Consider the following 20,528-nt stretch of genomic DNA (forward strand, 5'->3'; position numbering starts at 1 on the left):
TGTATGCCTACATTGGGGTTGTGGATTCCACTGGTGGCAAGTCACCTAAAAGTTAGGCATTGCAATGCCTAAGGGCTCGTCTACACTACAAAGTTAGGTCGGTTTAACTACATCACTCAGAGCTGTGAAAAATTTAATTCCCTGTGCAATATAATTAAGCTGACCTAAGCCCCAACGTAGAAATTACTAGGTCAACCGAAGAATTCTACCATGAACCTAGTTACCACCTCTTGGGGAGGTAGATTTACTACAGCAATGGAAGAAACCCTTCTATCGCTGTAAAGTGACTATGCCCCACTGTAGCGTTTCCATGTAGACATATCCCAAGTCCCTTTGGAGATCTAGCATCTGATCTGGACTGACCACTTGCATGCTGCTGAACATAACTGCTAAATGCAGCAAACCAAGAGTCAAGTGCTGCCCCATGTATCATACCAGGTATGTCACACTGGAATGCCCATGTTTCATGTTGAAATGCAATAACAAAAAAGTAGATATTGAACTGTAAGAAATGTAACTTCTGTTTGTCACCTGAAGAGAGACAGTTGTTAGGCAAGTCCTCTAATTGGTCAATCAATCTTGATGACTTTTTGGTGAATTGCACCCTCCTCTTGCATTGTGCCATAGAACTGCTGATAAATACTTTTCATGCACACTTGAAAATAGAACAGGGGAAACACATTTTAAACGCCTTTTTGTGAAACCTACTAGACCTGCTGTATCATGATCAGAATTCCAGACAACTAAAGCTTTTATCTTGCAAAATTTAGGCTTGACTACTTTCTGTGTTTTGTCATATAACAAGACTTTTTGGTTAAGAAAACTCTAATCTGCCCTCAGAAGGGCATGGCTGGACACTGAGGCCAAGTCTACACTATGGGGATTATAGTGGAATAACTTTGATGGCATAGCTACGTGGGTATAACTCCGTAATGTAAATACAGCCCACAGCAATGGAAGGAGCTTTTCCGTCACTGTAGGAGCACCATGCCCCCGAGCTACAGTGGGGGCTGGGTGGATATTTCACATCCTGAGCACTGAAGCTATGTCGACCTAAATTGTAAGCGTAGACCAGGCCCGATGAGCTGAAAGAGTCCTATAAAGAGTTCAGACTCAGATCTATTTTTCTGGATCCTTCAAACTTTTGAGCTTTATGACCTGTAAGAATCCACTTAATGTTAGTAGTTATCAATATACAGTGGCTGTTAACATTTTTCTATTAATTCAGAACAGGATTTTGAAATGAGATTATCTGGACCGAGTGCCTTATTTCAAAAAAAAAAAAAAAAAAAGGCATTCCTACATTTTTTTTTTTTTTAATGTGTGTAGACCAGGGGTGGCCTACCTGTGGCTCTGGAGCCACGTGCGGCTCTTCAGAAGTTAATATGCGGCTCCTTGTATAGGCACCGACTCTGGGGCTTGGAGCTACAAGCGCCAACTTTCCAATGTGCCGGGGGGGTGCTCGCTGCTCAACCCCTGGCTCTGCCACAGGCCCTGCCCCAACTCCACCCTGTTCCTTGAGCCTGCAATGTCCTCGCTCCTCCCCCTCCCTCCCCACCTCCCAGCCTCCTGCATGCCAGGAAACAGCTGATCGGGAGGTGCGGGGAGGGTGGGGGAGGTGCCGATCAGTGGGATTGTGCCCGTGGGCGGGAGGCGGTGGGGAGAGCTGATGGGGAGCTGCTGACGTATTACTGTGGCTCTTTGGCAATGTACATTGGTAAACTCTGGCTCCTTCTCAGGCTCAGGTTGGCCACCCCTGGTGTAGACTATATCAGTTTTAAAAATTTGAAAGTTGTATAAACTAGCCTTTCCTATTGCCCAGTCAGAAATGATACCCTTAGGGTAGGTCTACAGTTACCCGGTAGTTCGGCGGCGAGTGATCGAACTTCTGGGTTCGACTTATCGCGTCTTGTCTGGACGCGATAAGTCAAACCAGGAAGTGCTCGCCGTCGACTGCGGTACTCCAGCTAGACGAGAGGAGTACCGCGGAGTCGACGGGGGAGCCTGCCTGCCGCGTGTGGACCGAGGTAAGTTCGAACTAAGGTACTTCGAACTTCAGCTACGTTATTCACATAGCTGAAGTTGCGTACCTTAGTTCGAATTAGGGGGTTAGTGTAGACCTGGCCTTAGTATAAAATGGGCTATGCTTCTATTATTGATCTGTCTTACAAATGTGGTCTCTAGTGGGAAACTTTTTACACTAAGGAGAAAAACGTGTGATATACATTTCGGGCTGAAAATATCTGTATGTTTATCCAGGTGTATTGGGATTAATGTTTTATAAGAATACTGCAAACTTTTAAAAGTCCCCTTGTACCACATGCAAGGGATAGAAGAAAAGATCCTTTATATGAAAAAGGCATAAATCATGAAAGCAGACACTTCTTTAATTTTCTTTGGCTCCACTACAGTGTGGTCTTTAACATTTCAGATGATAGAACTGCTTGAGACTCAGAATGGATCTCTTTAGATATTTTATGTTTCCTGACCTGGTCATGGTTGATTTTAATTTTTAATTACATCAGTGAAATTTGTTTATGCACCTTCAGATTTATGGATAATGAATATTTGTATTAAGCTATGGCCCCTGCATATTTCTAATCAATTATTTGCATTGTTTTTTACAATGTTTGTATCCTCTAAAATTGAGGATTATTCCTATGTGTATGCTATCTGAATATGTTAAATAAGGATTCTGAAGAACCTGGCAAAACTTTTGCTTCTCTGAATCAGTCTGTCAAATTTTAGGATGTCTTAAAATATCACTTTTTGAATAATTTCTTCTTACTCAATGTTTGAGTTTGATCTAATCGTTTTTTTTTTATCATGTAAAGAGCATTTTGCTGCTCTGTGAGCAGAGTTCTAAGCTTGAAAGATATGTTAACCCTGTTAAGATAAGAGTGTTATTCCCAAAGCTGAAAAATGCTGTATATGCCCTTTGAAGCAGTCTCTTTTGGGACAGAAAAATTGGGGACTTTACTATTTCTCTAAATATGTTTAAGTAATCTTTCCTCAGTCCTGCATAACTTGTGCACACACAATTCTCATTGACCTCAGTGAGGTTTTGAGGTGCATGATCCAGCCCTACGTTTGTGTTTCTGTAATACAATAAAGTTGAGAGAGCAGTTGAGCATGCAAATGTGTTTATGCTACTCATATGAAAAGGTATTATGGCTTTTATGTATTAAAAAACCCAACAAGAATATTTTTGGGGGCTACTAACTCAGCAGCAATAGATACACTTGTGTGTAGGCTGAAATTGCTGCTACATACATGTTAAAACACAGCATATAAATCAAAGAGAAACTGATTTTATCTGTTGAGTCTTGAAGTTAGTTCTCTGAGTTTCTTCTGCAGCAGTTGATGATGTCACAAACACTTAAAATAGAACAAGAAACATTTCTTACACTTCCTCCTCTGTATTTGGTATGTGTCGTGTCTATAATTGTTTTCCAACATCTGCACATAGTGCCATGTGTCTGCAGAATGACACAGGCCATGATTTTCAAAAGTGACTAGTGAATGTGGGTTCCTAGCTGGAGAGACCTGAGGTGAAATCCTGGCTCCACTGAAGTCGATAGCTAAACTCTCAATGACTTCAGTAGAGCTACGATTTTGAGGTGAGTGTTCAGCACGTCCTGAAAATCTGCCACTCTTTAAAGTGTCTCAAGTGCCACAAAATCACTAGTCGCATATAAAAGTTTTGGCCCCAGTCCTTGCCCTGGGGATCCTAGAAACTGGGTAAACAGAATCTTAGAACTCAGGGTTTTACTGGAAAGTGATGGAGAATCTTTTTAAATGCAGTGTGTGTAGAAATGTGCTGAATTATAGCCATGGAGACAAAAGTCCTGTTTCTGCACTGGACAGGCATAGTCCAGGGAACAGTGTATAAGCCTCATCCTGCAGCCCTTATCTAAGGAAAACTCCCATTAAAGTCAATGATGAACATTGCCCACGTAAAGATGGTAGGATCACGCCCCATTTTTTGTCTGAACCCTGACCTGCAGGGTCATGTTTCAAGGTGAGAGAATAATCCATTCTACAGAACAATTCAATGTTGTCCCTCCACAGAAGGCCAACTAGTACTAATTATGATGTGGAGGATTTTTGTTCTTTGTGGTATCAAATGAGCTTGATTTCACAAAGCCATCAGAGAACAATTTTCAGTCCCTACCAGCTCAGACTCGATTCTTTCCAGAGAACTAGAGAAAATAATATATAGTACTGTTCATCCACACATCCTGTCACACTTTACAAAGGTAGTAAGCCTCATTATGCACATTTTACAGATGGGGAAATTGAGATATAGAGAGATGAAGTGGCTTGCCTGAGATCATGCAATGAGCCAGTGACAGAGCTGGGGCTCGGACTCCTGACTCTTACTCCATTGTCTCACTCATTAGGCCACATTTGTTGATCAGCCCCATCCACCAAGAAAATGAATTTCAAATATTTTGTTTTAAAATGTTTCTAGAATACAGTAAACATATAGACCTAAAAATGACTGCTTTGAGGACATAAATCAGAGGTGGGCAAACTACAGCCCGTAAGCCACATCCGGCCCACGGGGCTGTCCTGCCTGGCCCTTGGCTGGCTCTGGCCGGGTGGCACAGCTGCGAGCTCCTGCTGCTTTGAGCGGCATGGTAAGGGGGCGGGGAGTGGGGGGGGTTGGATAAGGGGCAGGAAGTCCCCGGGGGCAGCCAGGGGACAGGGAGCAGGGGGTGGTTGGATGGGGTGGAGGTGGGGAGGGGGCGGTCAGGGAGCGGGGGGAGGGGTTGGATAGGCATGGGAGTCCTGGGGGGCCTGTCGGGGGCGGGGGTGTGGATAGGGTCAGGGCAGTCAGGGGACAGAGAGCAGGAGAGGTTGGATAGGGGGTGGGGTCTCGGGGGGGTGGTTAGGGGCGGGGGTCCCGGGAGGGGGCGGTTAGGGGACAAGGAGCAGGGGGGGGTTGGATGGGTCAGAGGTTCTGGGGTGGGCGGATGAGAGGATGGGGCCAGGCTGTTTGGGGAGGCACAGCCTTCCATACCCGGCCCTCCATACAATTTCGCAACCCCGATGTGGCCCTCAAGCCAAAAAGTTTGCCCACCCCTGACATAAATGGATCTTTAAAAATGTATTTTTACAATCTTTCCAGTTCTTTAAAATTGAGTTTATTACTGAGCAGTAGCAACACTTGTTTGTATTCCTTGCTCCCAAATATTGATGTTTTTCACTGTGAAATTCTTAGTTATGATCAACAGAACTAAGTGTAGCTCACCAAAAAAAGAAGAGCTGGCAAAAAGTGCAAGAGCTTTACAAATGATCTGTATTCATTGTAGTTTTTCCAGTTCACAGAAAATAGTTGTGGCTTCAAAGCTTAACAGGGGAGGATGATTCGTTCTTAGATGTATTGTTCCTTTCAAATGCCTAAAAGATAGGAAAAAGTTAGTAGTAGGAGTTTTATTTATTTACGCACGTTATTTGTGTGTTACAAGAGGACCAACCAGAGACCCCAGTCAGGATTAGGTACCCACTGTGCTGGACACTACTCAAACATATAGTAAAATGATTGCCAAAATAGAAAGACAAGTCAGCCAAGACCTTCTTATATATTTTACTCTCTCACACACACACACACACGTAAAAGAACATTGTTAAGATGATAAAGTCAAGCACTCAAACGTTAGGAAATGCCAGAATTAAGGTTGCCTGTGCATCCTTAATTCATCCCTTTTGTGCATATGAATAATGATAGAGTCATCAATTATGTGATCATGTACTATTCTTAGCTTTCCCAGCCACTTCCAGTCTCCTGCCTCCAACTCCCAGTTTCTTTCCCCCAGTCCCATGCTCATCAGACTCCTTGTCCCAATTTATTCCTTTCCCTCCCCCAGTCTGTCCTTTGTCCCCTCTACATTCAAATCAGATGGTGTCCTCCAAAATGCTGACTGGGTGCCAGCAGGGGCTGGGGTTCATTGAGAGCACAGGAGAGACAGGCTCCCTACTGTCAGTTACAGTGCCCAGCCTGGAGTAGCTGGGAGCACCAATTACAGAGAAATTCCTTCTGAGCCCCTATAGCTTGGGGTTGGAGCATACTCAGTAACTCTGCAGCAATGACACATGTGCACTGTCCAGTCACACACAGGTGCTGTGAGGGGATGGAGCATGTTCAGTCACTCTGTGGGCATGGTGTATTCACAGTCTGGTCAGCACTAGAAGCAGTGAGAGGCTCAAGCATGCTCAGTGAAGGTGGAATCTTCAGTTATTTCTAGCCACTAAATCAAAGAAGTCTCCACTGAGCAAGTTTGAACTGCAATTTTTCAAAGGCTTATAACTTGGCCAAATTTGGCAGATTTTTGCATGGAAGCAAAAGGTTCATCCCTGACACAAACACCAGGTCCTACCAAATTTCAAGTCCCTGCTTCAAAGCCTTTCAAAGAAAAAGTCTCAAGAATTTTTTAATATGGGCAAAATGTATTTTCCCCCAACCTTGTTCTCAGAAACAGTGGAACCATATTGGCTACGTTTTTCTTCTAAAAAAAACAGCAACTATTTCAGACTGAGGCAGACACCCCGCATGCAAAATTTCAGGCCAAACAGTTCAGCAAAGTTATGACAAACTGAAACAAGGTCTTAAAATGGGAAGTGTTGGACAACCTCAATAAATGGTAGCGCCAGCCCTGCTTATTCTACTACAGTTCAGTCTAGGAAAACTTGGTTGTAATCAATGAGGCTCCACATGGGTGCAGTGATTTTTGCCTAACCCAGCACCCCAGACACACCCATGAGGATCTGGCTGCAGAACTGTGGCCATAATTTAGTCTTATCTGCTCTAGCTGGCCAAAGAGCTGAATCCTGTAGTCTGTGCAGACAAAAACAAAAAAATTATTGGGAAGATTTAGCTGCTCAGAACTGCAGAATTGGGCCCTCTGTCGTTAAACAGTTTAGCTTGTTTCCTTAACATGGTGCCTTGCCCAAGGCCAAAGACATTACAGTACCCCTTGACAGTTGCACTAAAATATTACTCAGTAACAAATGTTTATGATCTGTGACAAAGTGCTCCAACTTCAGGAGTGTGCAGTGTAATGTTTTATGTGAAGTAATACTCAGTGTAACCAGCACTCATCCAATACAAGGAACATAAATGCTTACAGACTCCGTCAGCGCCCAGCTACCAGGCCACAGGTTCATTGCTGCTCATAATTACCACAGCCTGTATGTTAAATATGCATTGCTCTCTGCTTTTTTTAATGAAGATTAATGTTCCATAATTTGTGTATGGGAACCAGCCCAGAGACCTACTTGCAGCAGTTTTCCCAAAAGACACTTCATAATTCATACTAACACAAACAGTATATTTAAGCCAGCAAAGAGAACTACTTTTGCCTGGCCCAGCACTTTCTGCCATCAGTGGATCTCCTGGTTTGAAATAGCGTGAAGTCCCCCATGGTTACCATCTGTCCCAAAATCACAGAATAGTCTTGACGCAGAAACCTTCCACTCCCAGCTCTGCTGCTGTTCTGCCCTCAGCTGGAGCCAGCCTGACCTTATGCCCCTGTAAGTCAATGGAAAAAATTCCCACTGACTTCAGAGGAGCGGGATCAAGTCCATAGCCTTGTGACACACCCTCAAGAGGTGATGGGATTGATTCTCTATCCTATACTGATGCAGTGTCATGACCGTGAAATGTATTGCACGCTAATGAATAATTTTATATCTCCTAGCTGGTTATTTTAAGAAATCCCACACCTTTCAAGCCTCCAAGGTGTACTTAGTTAATTATACCTGCAACCCTGTCTTCCTGTTACCGTCATCTTCATCTTCCCTCTTCTCCTCCTCCATTGTGTTCTTCACTCCCTGTTGCATCAGTGAGCTCCTGGGGGCAGGGACTGTCTTATTAAATGTTTGCATCCAGCACAATGAGGCCCTGACTGTAACACACACACAATAAATAATGATTGCCTCCCTGTGTTGTAACACAATTGATTATCTTGTTCCACATGAAGAATAAAAATAGACAAGGGCTCGACATGTAGTGAAAAACTCTGCAGTTTGGCAAACCCATTACTCTTGGAGTGGCAAATCTTGTTCCCCTGTGGGTGGTCATGTAAAAAACAAAAATCAGTGGAGCTGCCATTTTATACTTTATGTAGCGGACAAGCTGTAGTGAAGTTGGGTATGGGGACCCAGTCTTGGGGCATTGTTCAGCGAGGATATGGGGATAGTGTGGAAGGTGGCTGGGACAGATGGGGCCTACCAGAGGGTCAACAAATGATACCAACCCCCTGATTGAAGTCTCCCATTTAGGGGGCGCAGAGCAGTCGGTAGCCTCTGCCACATCCTGGAGACTGCAGTTATTCTCCCAGAGGGGTTGATCCACCTGCTGGTACAGGGAAGGGGAACTCTATCCTTCCATCTCCTGCATGTCACCTGTGCACAACACATTTGTTTGGCCTTAAAGAACCTGGGAAAAGCAATTCTATACAAGCAGCCATCTTGGTGTCAACTTTTTGTTATTTTTGGGTGTTCCATGAAGAAAATATGCTAAGTGGCCATACAGACATCTACAAAGACATGCTCCCTATCCCAAAGAGCTTGCAATAGATAAAATAAAGGGACACTATCCAGTTCATTCTTTATATTTAATTGAATCTACTTTTCCAATCATAGCGCCTATTTAAATTGCATCTAGAAAGCAGAGACACGTAAGTTAAACATGCACAGCAGTTTCATTTGACCAACCCCCTTGTGCACTTAAAGGTTAGTACTTATCCACTACCAGTTATGCTACATAGAATGAAGTATGTTACTCAAAAGGAATCTTTAAAAATGACCACTGTAGCCTGTTGTTAGACCCGAAGGCTATACTCGCACTATTATTGGCTGTAGCTTTTTAATTCAGGACTGTATTTTAGATGCATTTGTGTGTGTTGTTTTTAATTATAAAGTATTTTTCAAGACACTTGACAAAGACACACTGGAGAAAAAATATAGTAAAGCTCTTATAAACTACTAAACTACCTCTCTGTCATGGGCCTGAGGATATCAGCCCCACAAGGGGATAGTCGGTGAATGGAAAACCCTGCTCTGCTATCATCACCCCTCCCCAGCTGCGCCCTGCAGGTATTCCTGTGAGCTGTCAGTGGTTCAGGAATTGAATTATTTAATTTCCTTCATATCCTGAAATGCACATCATCTGGATCTCCTGATCTATAAAATATATTCACTTTTCTCTTCAGCCGCATTGGCAAGAACCTTCATTACTTCCTAACTGTCTATACCACTTTTCTTTATTTAATTTGATGAAGGCCAATTGCAAACAGGCAGATTAGTGCAATGGCGCAGCCATTTTAGAATCATCATTTGATTTAATTTCTCTCATTTATTAATGAGACTAATTTGTCTCCAATTCCCTTCTTCCCCACCCTCATCTATTTATTCTCCTTAACTCCTTTAGGTTGCATTAACTCAGTCTGCTTTTTGCTGCTCTCATCTGCTCCTGAAAGCATTAACTGACTCTGTGGGCCAAGTTCTCAGCTGATGTAAATGCGTGAAGCTCCACTGAAGTCAAAGTTGCTGTGCCCATTTATACCAGCTGAGAATGTGGCCCTCAGTGCTCTTGTTTGCTTCTTCCCCACATCTCCATTTCCAGCACATGCCTGTTTGTTTGTTTGTCTTCATATTCCTTCAGAAGACCACATTGGCCCCTTCTTTTCCATGTGCTATTCTTTTGCTGTGGAATTTCAGGGTTCCCCAAAATTCTTCGGCACGCCTGTATTTTCACATCTCCTCTCATTGCCCCATATTCACGGAATCAATTTTCAATTTCCTTTATTTTCCATTGTTTGAAATACCTCCCTAGAAATATTAAAAATATATTTCCCTATTGACCCCCTCCCACCAGTTTTCCATGTGGCAAACCCTACATTTTATTTTGAATTGTTTACAAGCTAGTACAGCTTGTTTTGTGGTGTTTATCCTTCCTTGTTTGTATACCACCATTGGCTGGTTCTCAGAACAGAGTTTAACTTGGGCTTCTTCTCTTAATTGTCTGCAGTAGCAGAATGCCAGATAGTCTAGCTCATACCTCCCTTTCTTTTTTAAGTTTCTGGAGAGCAAGGTGGGGTAGGGGAAGCAAGAGAGAAAAGAGAACGAGAGTGATGATTTTAATTAAGAAAATTAAGAGTATTTAGAATTCAGAGATTCTCCAACCAGATTATAACGACATTTAATACAGGTCAAAGCTTATGCCTAAACTATTGGGTATTGTGCCTGTAAATAGTAACTGGATGCAACTGAATTGAAGTCAGTGGAGCAGTACCAATTTACACCAGCTGAAATTCTAACCCACAATGTTTAAATTAATCTTTAATATTGCAATTCCTTTTAATAATAACATAAGAGAAACTCCAGTAGTTAATGTGTTGATCTTTGTCCTGAAATGTGGCATTGGTTTTAAACTATCTCTGTTTTGACTTGTTTAAAATAGTCAGCAGAATATAGATTGAATCTGAACCTTTTCCGTTTGCAAAGTCCTTGTCGCATCTGATTGGAAATGAATCTATGAATAAAATACTGTTTGAATGTAACACTTCTTTAGGGTCAGAGTCCTTGTGCAGCCTGGAGGAGTTCTTTAGCAATTCTTTGAAAAAGATAAACACGCAGTCTGTTTTTCTGAAGCTTTGGAATCCTCTGCTTATGGAATTCCAAGGAGTCTGCATGGTAACAGGGCTAGAAGCGTAATGTGTAAAAGCAAGCTACTGTTGTAAAAGGAGTGGTAGTTATATGTATCCACTTTTCGTGCAATCATTCAATCCAGCAGCGTTGTAAAATACAGAATACAGATACCTTCCTTTGAATTTCTTATAGGCCTCTGCTGTGACTTCTAGTACCACAAAGGTAGCCTGCCATTAGAGGGAGAAATGATTGAGTTTCTTGAGAGAATGATAGAAAATGTCTCAAATATTCCATACCTTTGTGACCAGTCTCCATCTTGCAAATATCCATGTTTGCAAAATATTGCAAAAGAAGGATCAAGCGTAGAAAGTCCCCACTCTATGGACAAAGGACACACAATTCAATTCCTGTTCCTTGTATTCATTGTATACTGTCATTAGTTCATTCACATCCACCATTGGGACCATATATTGAGTAAAGAATGCTGAACAGTGCCTTAAATAGCATTCTGATATAGTTGTCACAACAAAACTAAACACTAGATTGACTCACCCCGACAAGTTTTTTTAATAGTCGTTTTTTTCCAGTTCATCTCAATAATTTTCTGAGTACTTTTCTTCCCTGGTGAGGTTCTCTAGTCTGAAAGAATGGTTACTAATTTTCAGGTGCTGTAGATCTTGACTTAAAAAGCTCAGTTGGTCTGTTTCTATTTTTAAAGTAACCAATCTATAAACTTTCTACTGTGCAACAATAATGGGGCTAAGTATTATCTAGAGCTGGTTCGGACAAAAAATTCCATTCTGTGGGAAATTCTAACATTCCAAATTTTTGTTCCAAATCAGAACAAAAAGCCAAAATTTTGATGTTTCCCATGGAATGCTTCAATATGACGTTTTCTGACAGAAAAACATTGCATCTGAAAATTTTCAGGCTGTTCTAGTATTGTCACTTAGGTATACTCAGATCATCCTTCTCCACAGATGGACCTGCGAGAGACTTTCCTCATGGAAGTTCTCCCTCATCGTCTGTGGACTACCAACTAGACAGTGACGTGGTCATGTGCTCTTGAACAGTTCTGACATTCCATATGACATTCCATATGCTCATTATCCAGTATACTGGAGGAGAAGGGAAGGAGATCCGAGGAGCATTTCCTTGTGGTGGCGTAGACTATATGTCTTCATCTAAATTCCTCATCAATTACCTACCTATAAAGTAATCAAACACAGTTATGATCAAACAAAACTACTTACAAATACATAGCGAAACCAGAATTCAGATTTATTCGGGCTTCCCACTGACTTCAGTGCAGAATGATTTTCCATCCCATCTACTCCTACACTCAGTGCACTTCTTGCTGTGTGTTGCCAACTCTCATGACATTAGGCGCTTTTCTTAAAGCTTTCCTTCTGGAGTCATAAGATTGTGTGAGAATCTCAATTTTGGTTTACAAAAAAATTTCTACCCCTCATAGTGGTGGAGAAAAGCTTGAAAATATGAAGCCCTACAGGATCTGATGCCAGAAGACACAACACCTCCCCTCCCCCAAAACAAAAAACACCCCACAAAATAATCAACCCCCCCCCCAAGTTGTTATCAGAACAAAACAAAAAATGATTTCAAAGCCAGTCTCATGATCTGCGGGATTTTTGAATGTTTGGAGCTGGCGGTACTTCTGTTGTCAGCAAAATGCCAGCTTCCAATGACTGAGCTGACAGCCATGTAAATAGCAAAGCTTCATCAGGGATCACTAAATGGCATCTAATAGATTAAAATTGTATTTATATATTCTTTAAAGAATGTATCTGTCTATGAGTGTTTGATAGAAAAATAACAATTTTAAAATAAAATCTGATGGAATAGCATTCCAAAATTATTTAGATTTGTGCTGGAAATAAAGAAAAGGAAGGAAGGAGTCTTCCTAGCAATGGCCATTAAATAGTACAAATTCTGGTACTCAATTTATGTCATGCTTTAGCTCTTGCTCAAGAGTCTTTCCTCTGTGTGACACTTATGGGCACTGTGATGCTGTCAGGTAAAGGATACCTAAAGTACAGTGCTCCACTGATAAGTGCTGGTCATATAATTTAAAGGGATGGATTTTTCCACTGTTTTCTCAAAGAAAAAAGAGTGAAGAGAAGGTTTGTCCTATTAGTCACTCACACCAGCTCTTCCTCTTTTGAAGAAGCACTTTTCCCTGGTTTCTCTACTGAGTTTTTGTGAGATAAGCACACAGATATCAGAAGGGGTTCTCCTGGCTGGAGAGTCATAAAGAGAGCTGTATACCATCACCATTACTGCAACAAACTGGGCATCAGTGCAGATCTATGGATACGGACACTGCCTCATAAATATCTCTGATTTTTAATATGGTTTTGTGAAGTAATGCTTCAGTTGTAGTGGTTTCATTGACAGTGTATGAAGTCTGAAGGATTTATGAAGACAATATGTTAATGTAACTCATGCTTAGAGTGCCTTCTATCCAAGGATCTCCAAACACATTATGGCTATGAATGAATAATCCAGCAACACCCTTGTGAGGTGACGATTATGCCCATTTTTAGATCCAAGGAACTGGGAGGGCAGGATGTGAAGCACAGAATGCCTAATGATTGTAGAAGGTCAAAATAGCATTCCCCCCACCCCCCAGTGAGTCAAATATCTTTTTTCATGAGTCATATCGAATGGAGGAGGATAGCATGAAATGACTAAACACCAGCCTTGCTTGACTGTCTTTCAGAAACATGATTCCTGTTACCGAATTTCGTCAGTTCTCTGAACAGCAGCCGGCATTCAGAGTACTGAAGCCATGGTGGGATGTGTTTACGGACTATCTCTCAGTAGCCATGCTGATGATTGGTGTATTTGGATGTACATTACAGGTAAATTAAACAAAGTATAACTTAAAAGCATGTTGTTGGGGTGTTCAAAAAATGCCAGACAGAGCCTTCTTTAGAAGAACATTGTCAAGTTTTGTTTTTGCTGTAGTCAAAATCTGCTGGCCCAGATGAGTAATTTGTTTGAACAGATGAATAAAATATTAAGGCCCAGACCCTTAGCTGCTGAAAATCAGAAGTCAGTGGAACTATGTTGGTTTGCACCAGCTGAGGAATTGGCCCATTTGTTTTTTAATGATCCTCAGTCATGGCAAAGGAGCGTGAGGAGATTTTGTGCCTCTTTTTCATAACAATTTTTCAAAGCAAACCTGACCGTAGAGTTAAATTCTTATTTTTCACTCTTTAAACTTTCTTAAGGGCTTAAAAATATATTTTTGTCTTTTTTCATTTGGCAAACATCAATTTTATTTTTTCCCCTTTGTTTTGAATAGAGCTGAAATGAATATGCTTATTTTATTCATAACCACCCATAATTAATAACTGTGCCTCCTACATGCCAAAACATTTTGAGGATGCTTGGTTCATAAACAATTGATGTTAACTGCTGGGCTAGTTAAATGTTGCTACAGAGCCAAAATCTGACAAGGAGTAGAAAGCACTATGTATGGTGGGCTCCACAAAAATAGCTGTTATTTAAAAAAAATATATAGCTATTTGGTCATGAATATTTTTTGTTTTTACATCTGTAAATTTGAAGGACCTTTCCAACAGGTTTGAGAGTAGATCAAAGTTTAGACCCATAAACATTAACTGTCCCTTTTAATAAAAAAAAAAAGTGGAGGGGGTGATTTTTTGTGTATGAGGCAGTGCACAGTTGTGCAGACCCAGGAACTACCTATCAGATCACGATCTAACTCCCAGTTTTCCCCCTTCCAGTTAGGACTTACCCAGTGATGAGCTGCCAAAATCTTAACAACCGGTTCCCTCCTCACCCCACAAGGGGGTCGTGGCCTGCCCCCGCCTCCCGGGACCCCTGCCCCATCCAACCCCCCGCGTTCCTTGATGCCCCCCCGGGACCCCTGCCCCATCCAACCACTGCTTTTCCCTTTCCCCTGACCACCCCTGGAACTCCTGCCCCTGACTGCCTCCCACCGCCCCATCCAACCCCCCCTCCTTCCTGACTGCTCCCCCAGGACCCTTGCCCCCATTCAACCCCCCTGTTCCCCGCCCTCTGACCGCCCCGACCCCTATCCACCCCCCACCCCCAACCCCCCCCCAAACTCCCCTGCCCTCTATCCACCCCCCCCCCAGCTCCCTGCCCCCTTACCGCGCTGCCTGGAGGTGGCTGGCGGCGCTACAGCGGTGCCGCTCTGCTGGAGCCAGGCCACACCGCCGCCACGCAGCGCCTGGAGCACCGGGTCAGGCCGAGCTCGCAGCCCCCCGCTTCCCGTGAATCAGCTGTTCGTGCTCTGGCCCAGGGAGGCGGAGCGGAGGTGAGCTGGGGCGGGGAGCGGTTCCCCTGAGCGCCCCTCCCCCCCCCAGCTCACCTCTGCTCCGCCTCCCTGGGCCTGAGCGCGAAGCTGCCGCACCGCTTCTCCGCCCTCCTAGGCTTCCCACGCGAACAGCTGATTCGCGGGACGCGGGGGGGGAGGAGGAGAAGCGGGGCAGAGCGTTCAGGGGAGGAGGCGGAGCGGAAGTGAGCTCGGGGCGGGGAGCTGCTGGTGGGTGCTCTGCACCCACCAAATTTTCCCCGTGGGTGCTCAAGGTGCCACTTTTGGATAATGTGCTCAGGGGGAGCGGCTGCTCCCCCTGCTCCCCCCTTAGCTATGCTCCTGGGTCACTTCTAAATTTAACAGCCGGTAAGTTGAAGCCCTTTTAGAACCGGTTGTCCCACGCATGACAACCGGTTCTAAAAGGGCTTCTAAATTTAACAGCCGGTTCCCGCAAACCGGTGCGAACCGGCTCCAGCTCCCCACTGGACTTACCCTATGCTCGGCTTATACCTGGTGCAGTGTACCTCCCACAGCCTTTGCTCTGCCCCTCTATGCAGGGAATAATGACTTGGCAAAGGCTGCTTCTCCTCTGCATAAACCCATAGAGCATGCCACAATCAGGCCCTATGTTCCTGTCACTGATATGAAATAAGCCTCATCGTTTCCTGTTTAACCCCTATGCCGTTTCTTACCGATTCACATTTTCTTAGCAGGATTTTGATCCAGCTGACGCTGCTGGATCCAATAATATCTCTTAACGTGGAACTCACATTCTCTAGGAAGTGAAGTTAAAGGGACAAATTCTCTGCTGTCATAAACTGGCAGACTTCAGTGGAGCTCTGCTCATTGACACCAGCAGGGAATTTTCTTCAGAATTTCAATGATAAATGTCCCAAATTGTGCAGGATATAAGTTATAGGTTTGTTTGTATTATATTTTTTAAATATCTTCTGCTGTGTACAGAAGATATGTGTGTATGTGATATGTGTTCAAAAATTCCACTTCACGAGGGCACTTTTTGGGCCAGCAGCCAAGTGTTTGTTGACATGAACAAAGCATAGTTTCAGTTACTTGCATACTTAACTGCTTGACTGAATAAACCACAAGGGAAATGGTGTGTGAAAACAATTCAAATGACACAGACAAATATTTACATTCCCGTTTATTACAATTGTGTAAACCCAATTTCAAGATAATGGGCCAGATCCTCAACTGATGTTGATTGGGGTAACTCTGTTGACTTCACTGGAGCTTTATACCAGTTTATACGAGTTGAGGATCTGGCTCAGTGTATCTAAAGGAGCTTTCTAAGCCTGGTCTACACTACCGCAGTAAGTTGACCCAAGTTATGTGAATAACATAATTGAAGTCGACATAGCTTAGATCAACTTACCACAGTCTCTACACCGTGCTGTGTAGATGGGAAGATCATAGAATCATAGAACCATAGAATATCAGGGTTGGAAGGGACCTCAGGAGGTCATCTAGTCTAACCCCCTGCTCAAAGCAGGACCAATTCCCAACTAAGTCATCCCAGCCAGGGCTTTGTCAAGCCGGGATGCTTTCCTGCCAACTTATCTTACTCTTCTCGGGGAGATGGAGTACACAAATTGATTGGAGAGCACTCTCCCATTGATTTAGCATGTCTTCACCAGACCTGCTAAATCGACACCCATTGCATTGATTGCAGCAGCGCCAATCTACTGGTAAGTGTAGACATGGCCTAAGTTTCAGCAGTTACCATGCTGGAGATAGTTAAAAAATAATGGTGGGGTCCAGTCCTGCTAGGTGGCATGCTTCCTCAGCTCCTGCTGAAGCCAATGGGAAGTGTGGGCACTCAGGCAGAATAAGCCCCTGTGTGTATATGTGGTGGGTTTAAATCTGATTGGTTAGTGCTGAATTCATGCAATGATCATGAAGTCAAAGACAGAGCTACTCTTTCATAGGTTTGTTTACATGTGGAAGATTTTTATAAGTATGGAAACGACTAAATAGGTCAGACAATCTAGTTTTTAGCATATATATTAATCGTGTGATTAGCACATAACAAATAACAATAATGGATTTAACCACTGAACTAATACTCAGCATAGAGTATGTCAAGGAGAAATTACATTTAGCTGATGCTATTATCCAAACCGTGATGACATTAGGCATCATCTCTACATAATTTGAAAGTGTATCTTTCTGTGTGTTTCAGGTTATGCAAGACAAGATAATATGCCTTCCAAAAAGAATACAGCCTTCACAGAACCACGCTCACATTCCTAATGTGTCTAATGCAGTCCCAAATACAACCCCACTTCCTCCACCCAAACCATCCACTACTCCTGCCACTGTTGAAATGAAAGGACTAAAGACTGATTTAGACCTTCAGCAGTATAGCTTTATAAACCAAATGTGCTATGAACGTGCCCTGCATTGGTATGCAAAGTACTTCCCTTACCTTGTCCTTATACATACTCTGATCTTCATGCTATGTAGTAACTTCTGGTTCAAATTCCCTGGATCAAGCTCAAAAATTGAACACTTCATTTCCATACTGGGGAAATGTTTTGATTCTCCCTGGACAACAAGGGCATTATCTGAAGTGTCTGGGGAAGACTCAGAAGAGAAGGACAACAGGAAGAACAACATAAGCAGGTCAAATACTATCCAACCTAGCACAGAAGGCACTTTGGTCAAGACTCAGTCTTTAAAATCGATACCTGAAAAGTTTGTTGTAGATAAAGGGACAGCAGGGGCACTGGATAAAAAAGAAGGAGAACAGGCAAAAGCATTGTTTGAAAAGGTGAAGAAATTCCGACTGCATGTTGAAGAAAGTGATCTGCTCTATGCTATGTATGTTCGTCAGACTGTACTTAAAGTTATTAAAGTCCTTATCATTATTGCTTACAATAGTGCACTAGTTTCAGAAGTTCAATTTACAGTAGACTGTAATGTTGACATTCAGGACATGACAGGATATAAGAATTTTTCCTGTAATCATACCATGGCACATCTATTCTCTAAACTTTCCTTCTGCTACCTGTGCTTTGTAAGCATCTATGGACTAACATGCCTTTACACTTTATATTGGTTGTTCTATCGTTCACTAAAGGAATATTCTTTTGAATATGTTCGGCAAGAGACTGGAATTGATGATATCCCAGATGTTAAGAATGACTTTGCTTTTATGCTTCACATGATAGATCAATATGACCCTCTTTATTCAAAGAGATTTGCAGTGTTCCTGTCTGAAGTCAGTGAAAACAAGCTGAAACAGCTGAACTTAAACAATGAATGGACTGCGGATAAATTGAGACAGAGGCTACAAACAAATGCATATAACCGGCTAGAACTGCAGCTCTTCATGCTTTCTGGACTTCCAGACACTGTTTTTGAAATTACAGAGCTGCAGTCTTTAAAACTTGAAATAATTAATAATGTTATGATACCAGCAACCATTGCACAGTTGGATAATCTCCAAGAGCTCTCTTTGTACCAGTGTTCTGTGAAGATCCACAGTGCTGCCTTGGCTTTTCTGAAGGAAAATCTGAAGATCTTGAGCGTCAAGTTTGATGACATCAGAGAGCTTCCACATTGGATGTATGGGCTCAGAAATTTAGAAGAGCTCTACTTAATTGGTTCTCTCAGTCATGATATTTCCAAAAACATTACTCTTGAGTCTTTTCGGGAACTTAAAAGCCTTAAAATTCTCTACATTAAAAGCAATGTATCCAAAATCCCACAATCTGCAGTTGATGTTTCAAGTCATCTTCAAAAAATGTGTATCCATAACGATGGCACCAAATTAGTGATGCTCAATAACCTGAAGAAAATGGTTAACTTGACAGAGTTGGAGCTGGTTCACTGTGATTTGGAGCGCATACCTCATGCAGTTTTTAGCCTTCTCAGTCTCCAGGAATTGGATTTAAAGGAAAACAACCTCAAATCAATAGAAGAAATAGTTAGTTTTCAATATCTGAGAAAACTTACAATCCTAAAACTGTGGTACAACAGTATAACATATATCCCAGAGCATATAAAGAAACTCACTAGCCTAGAGCGTCTTTCCTTTAGTCACAACAAAATAGAGGTTCTTCCATCCCACCTATTCCTATGCAACAAAATCAGATACTTAGACTTGTCTTACAATGATATACGATTTATTCCACCGGAAATAGGAGTGCTGCAAAGTTTACAGTATTTTTCCATCACTTGTAACAAAGTGGAGAGTGTGCCAGATGAATTATACTTTTGCAAAAAACTTAAGACTCTCAAGATTGGGAAAAATAACTTGTCAGTCCTTTCACCTAAAATTGGTAATTTAGTATTCCTCTCCTATTTGGATATTAAAGGCAATCACTTTGAAATTCTCCCGCCTGAACTTGGTGAGTGTAGGGCTTTGAAGCGGACTGGCTTGGTTGTAGAAGACACTTTGTTTGAAACTTTGCCTTCTGATGTTAGAGAGCAGATGAAAGCTGAATAATTAACTTCCTTTTACTCAGTTTTACAGAAAGATGCTTCTACCAAATACACTATATAAATAATTTGATAGTCTGAGTATGCTTTTATTGATGTGTTTATTTTATTTTTTCTTTTGTCCTTTTAACACAAAACTATCTGTACAAACAAATGTGGAGTAAGGAATATATATATATTTTTAAATAAAAATTTACTTGTATTTTTTCACAGTTTAAAAATATTTTAAAGTTTATTTTGCCCTGATAACAAGAGTGTTTGAAAAATTATTTTGTACTGGCAAAAGCTAATGGTTAGATCAACTGTTTCTTAATTTTGGCTAGAAGGGGATGGTGTGTTTCCAACTGTCTACCTTGAGTAGCATATTTTTTTTAATAGATGAATGTATCATCTGCTGGGCAATTGTTAATGCCTTAGGATCTGATTTTCTAGGGGTTGATTCTGTGAGATGTTGAGCAGCCTCAACCCCTATTTTCATCAATCGGCATTGAAGGTGCCCAGAACCTCACAAAACCTGACCTTGATTAAATGTCCTTTTGTTGAGACTCTACACATACCAACTATTCTCCCAAGTGGTCAAATTGGCCTAAGGAAATTAGGTGCACAACTTCCATTGAAAGTCAATGGGCATCTAACTCCCTTATGCCCCTCTAGAAATCTCAGCCTCCATCTCATGCAGTATGCTGAACAGAACACATCTGCTGTCATTATTCTTCAGAACTGAACAAGTAAGGCTATGATTTTCGGAGTAGTATAGGAGAGTCAATCCTGGAAGGATTCAAGTTTGAGATTTTTAAAAAAGTGCAGGAGATGTAGCCTCCCACCTTCCATTAATTTGAACAGAAGGTATGTGACTAAGTCAGTGCTTTGAAAATCTCAACCCAGATATTTACATTCTGCAAGGTAAAGATGAAATACCAGAGTCAGGGAGCTCTCCCTCCCATCCCCCAACCAAGGGCCTATTCTTACACAGTGGTGAATGCCTTCAACTTCCACTGAATTCAATCCCCTCCCCTCGCCACTCCCCTCCGACCCCCTACAGGGTGTTTGGCATCTCATATGACTGAACTGTTTGGGG

General features: G+C 42.2%; 1 protein-coding gene across 1 annotated transcript; it reads left to right on the forward strand.

Moving 5' to 3' along the window:
• Window positions 1-13,400: 13,400 nt before the first annotated feature.
• LRRC8C (leucine rich repeat containing 8 VRAC subunit C) lies at window positions 13,401-19,457 on the forward strand. The gene is made up of 2 exons (XM_065409616.1): window positions 13,401-13,538; window positions 17,187-19,457. The coding sequence occupies exons 1-2, from the start codon at window positions 13,401-13,403 to the stop codon at window positions 19,455-19,457; spliced, it is 2,409 nt and encodes an 802-aa protein (XP_065265688.1).
• The last annotated feature ends 1,071 nt before the right edge of the window (window positions 19,458-20,528 follow it).

Source organism: Emys orbicularis, chromosome 8, assembly GCF_028017835.1.
Source record: "Emys orbicularis isolate rEmyOrb1 chromosome 8, rEmyOrb1.hap1, whole genome shotgun sequence".
Lineage (NCBI taxonomy): Eukaryota > Metazoa > Chordata > Testudines > Emydidae > Emys > Emys orbicularis.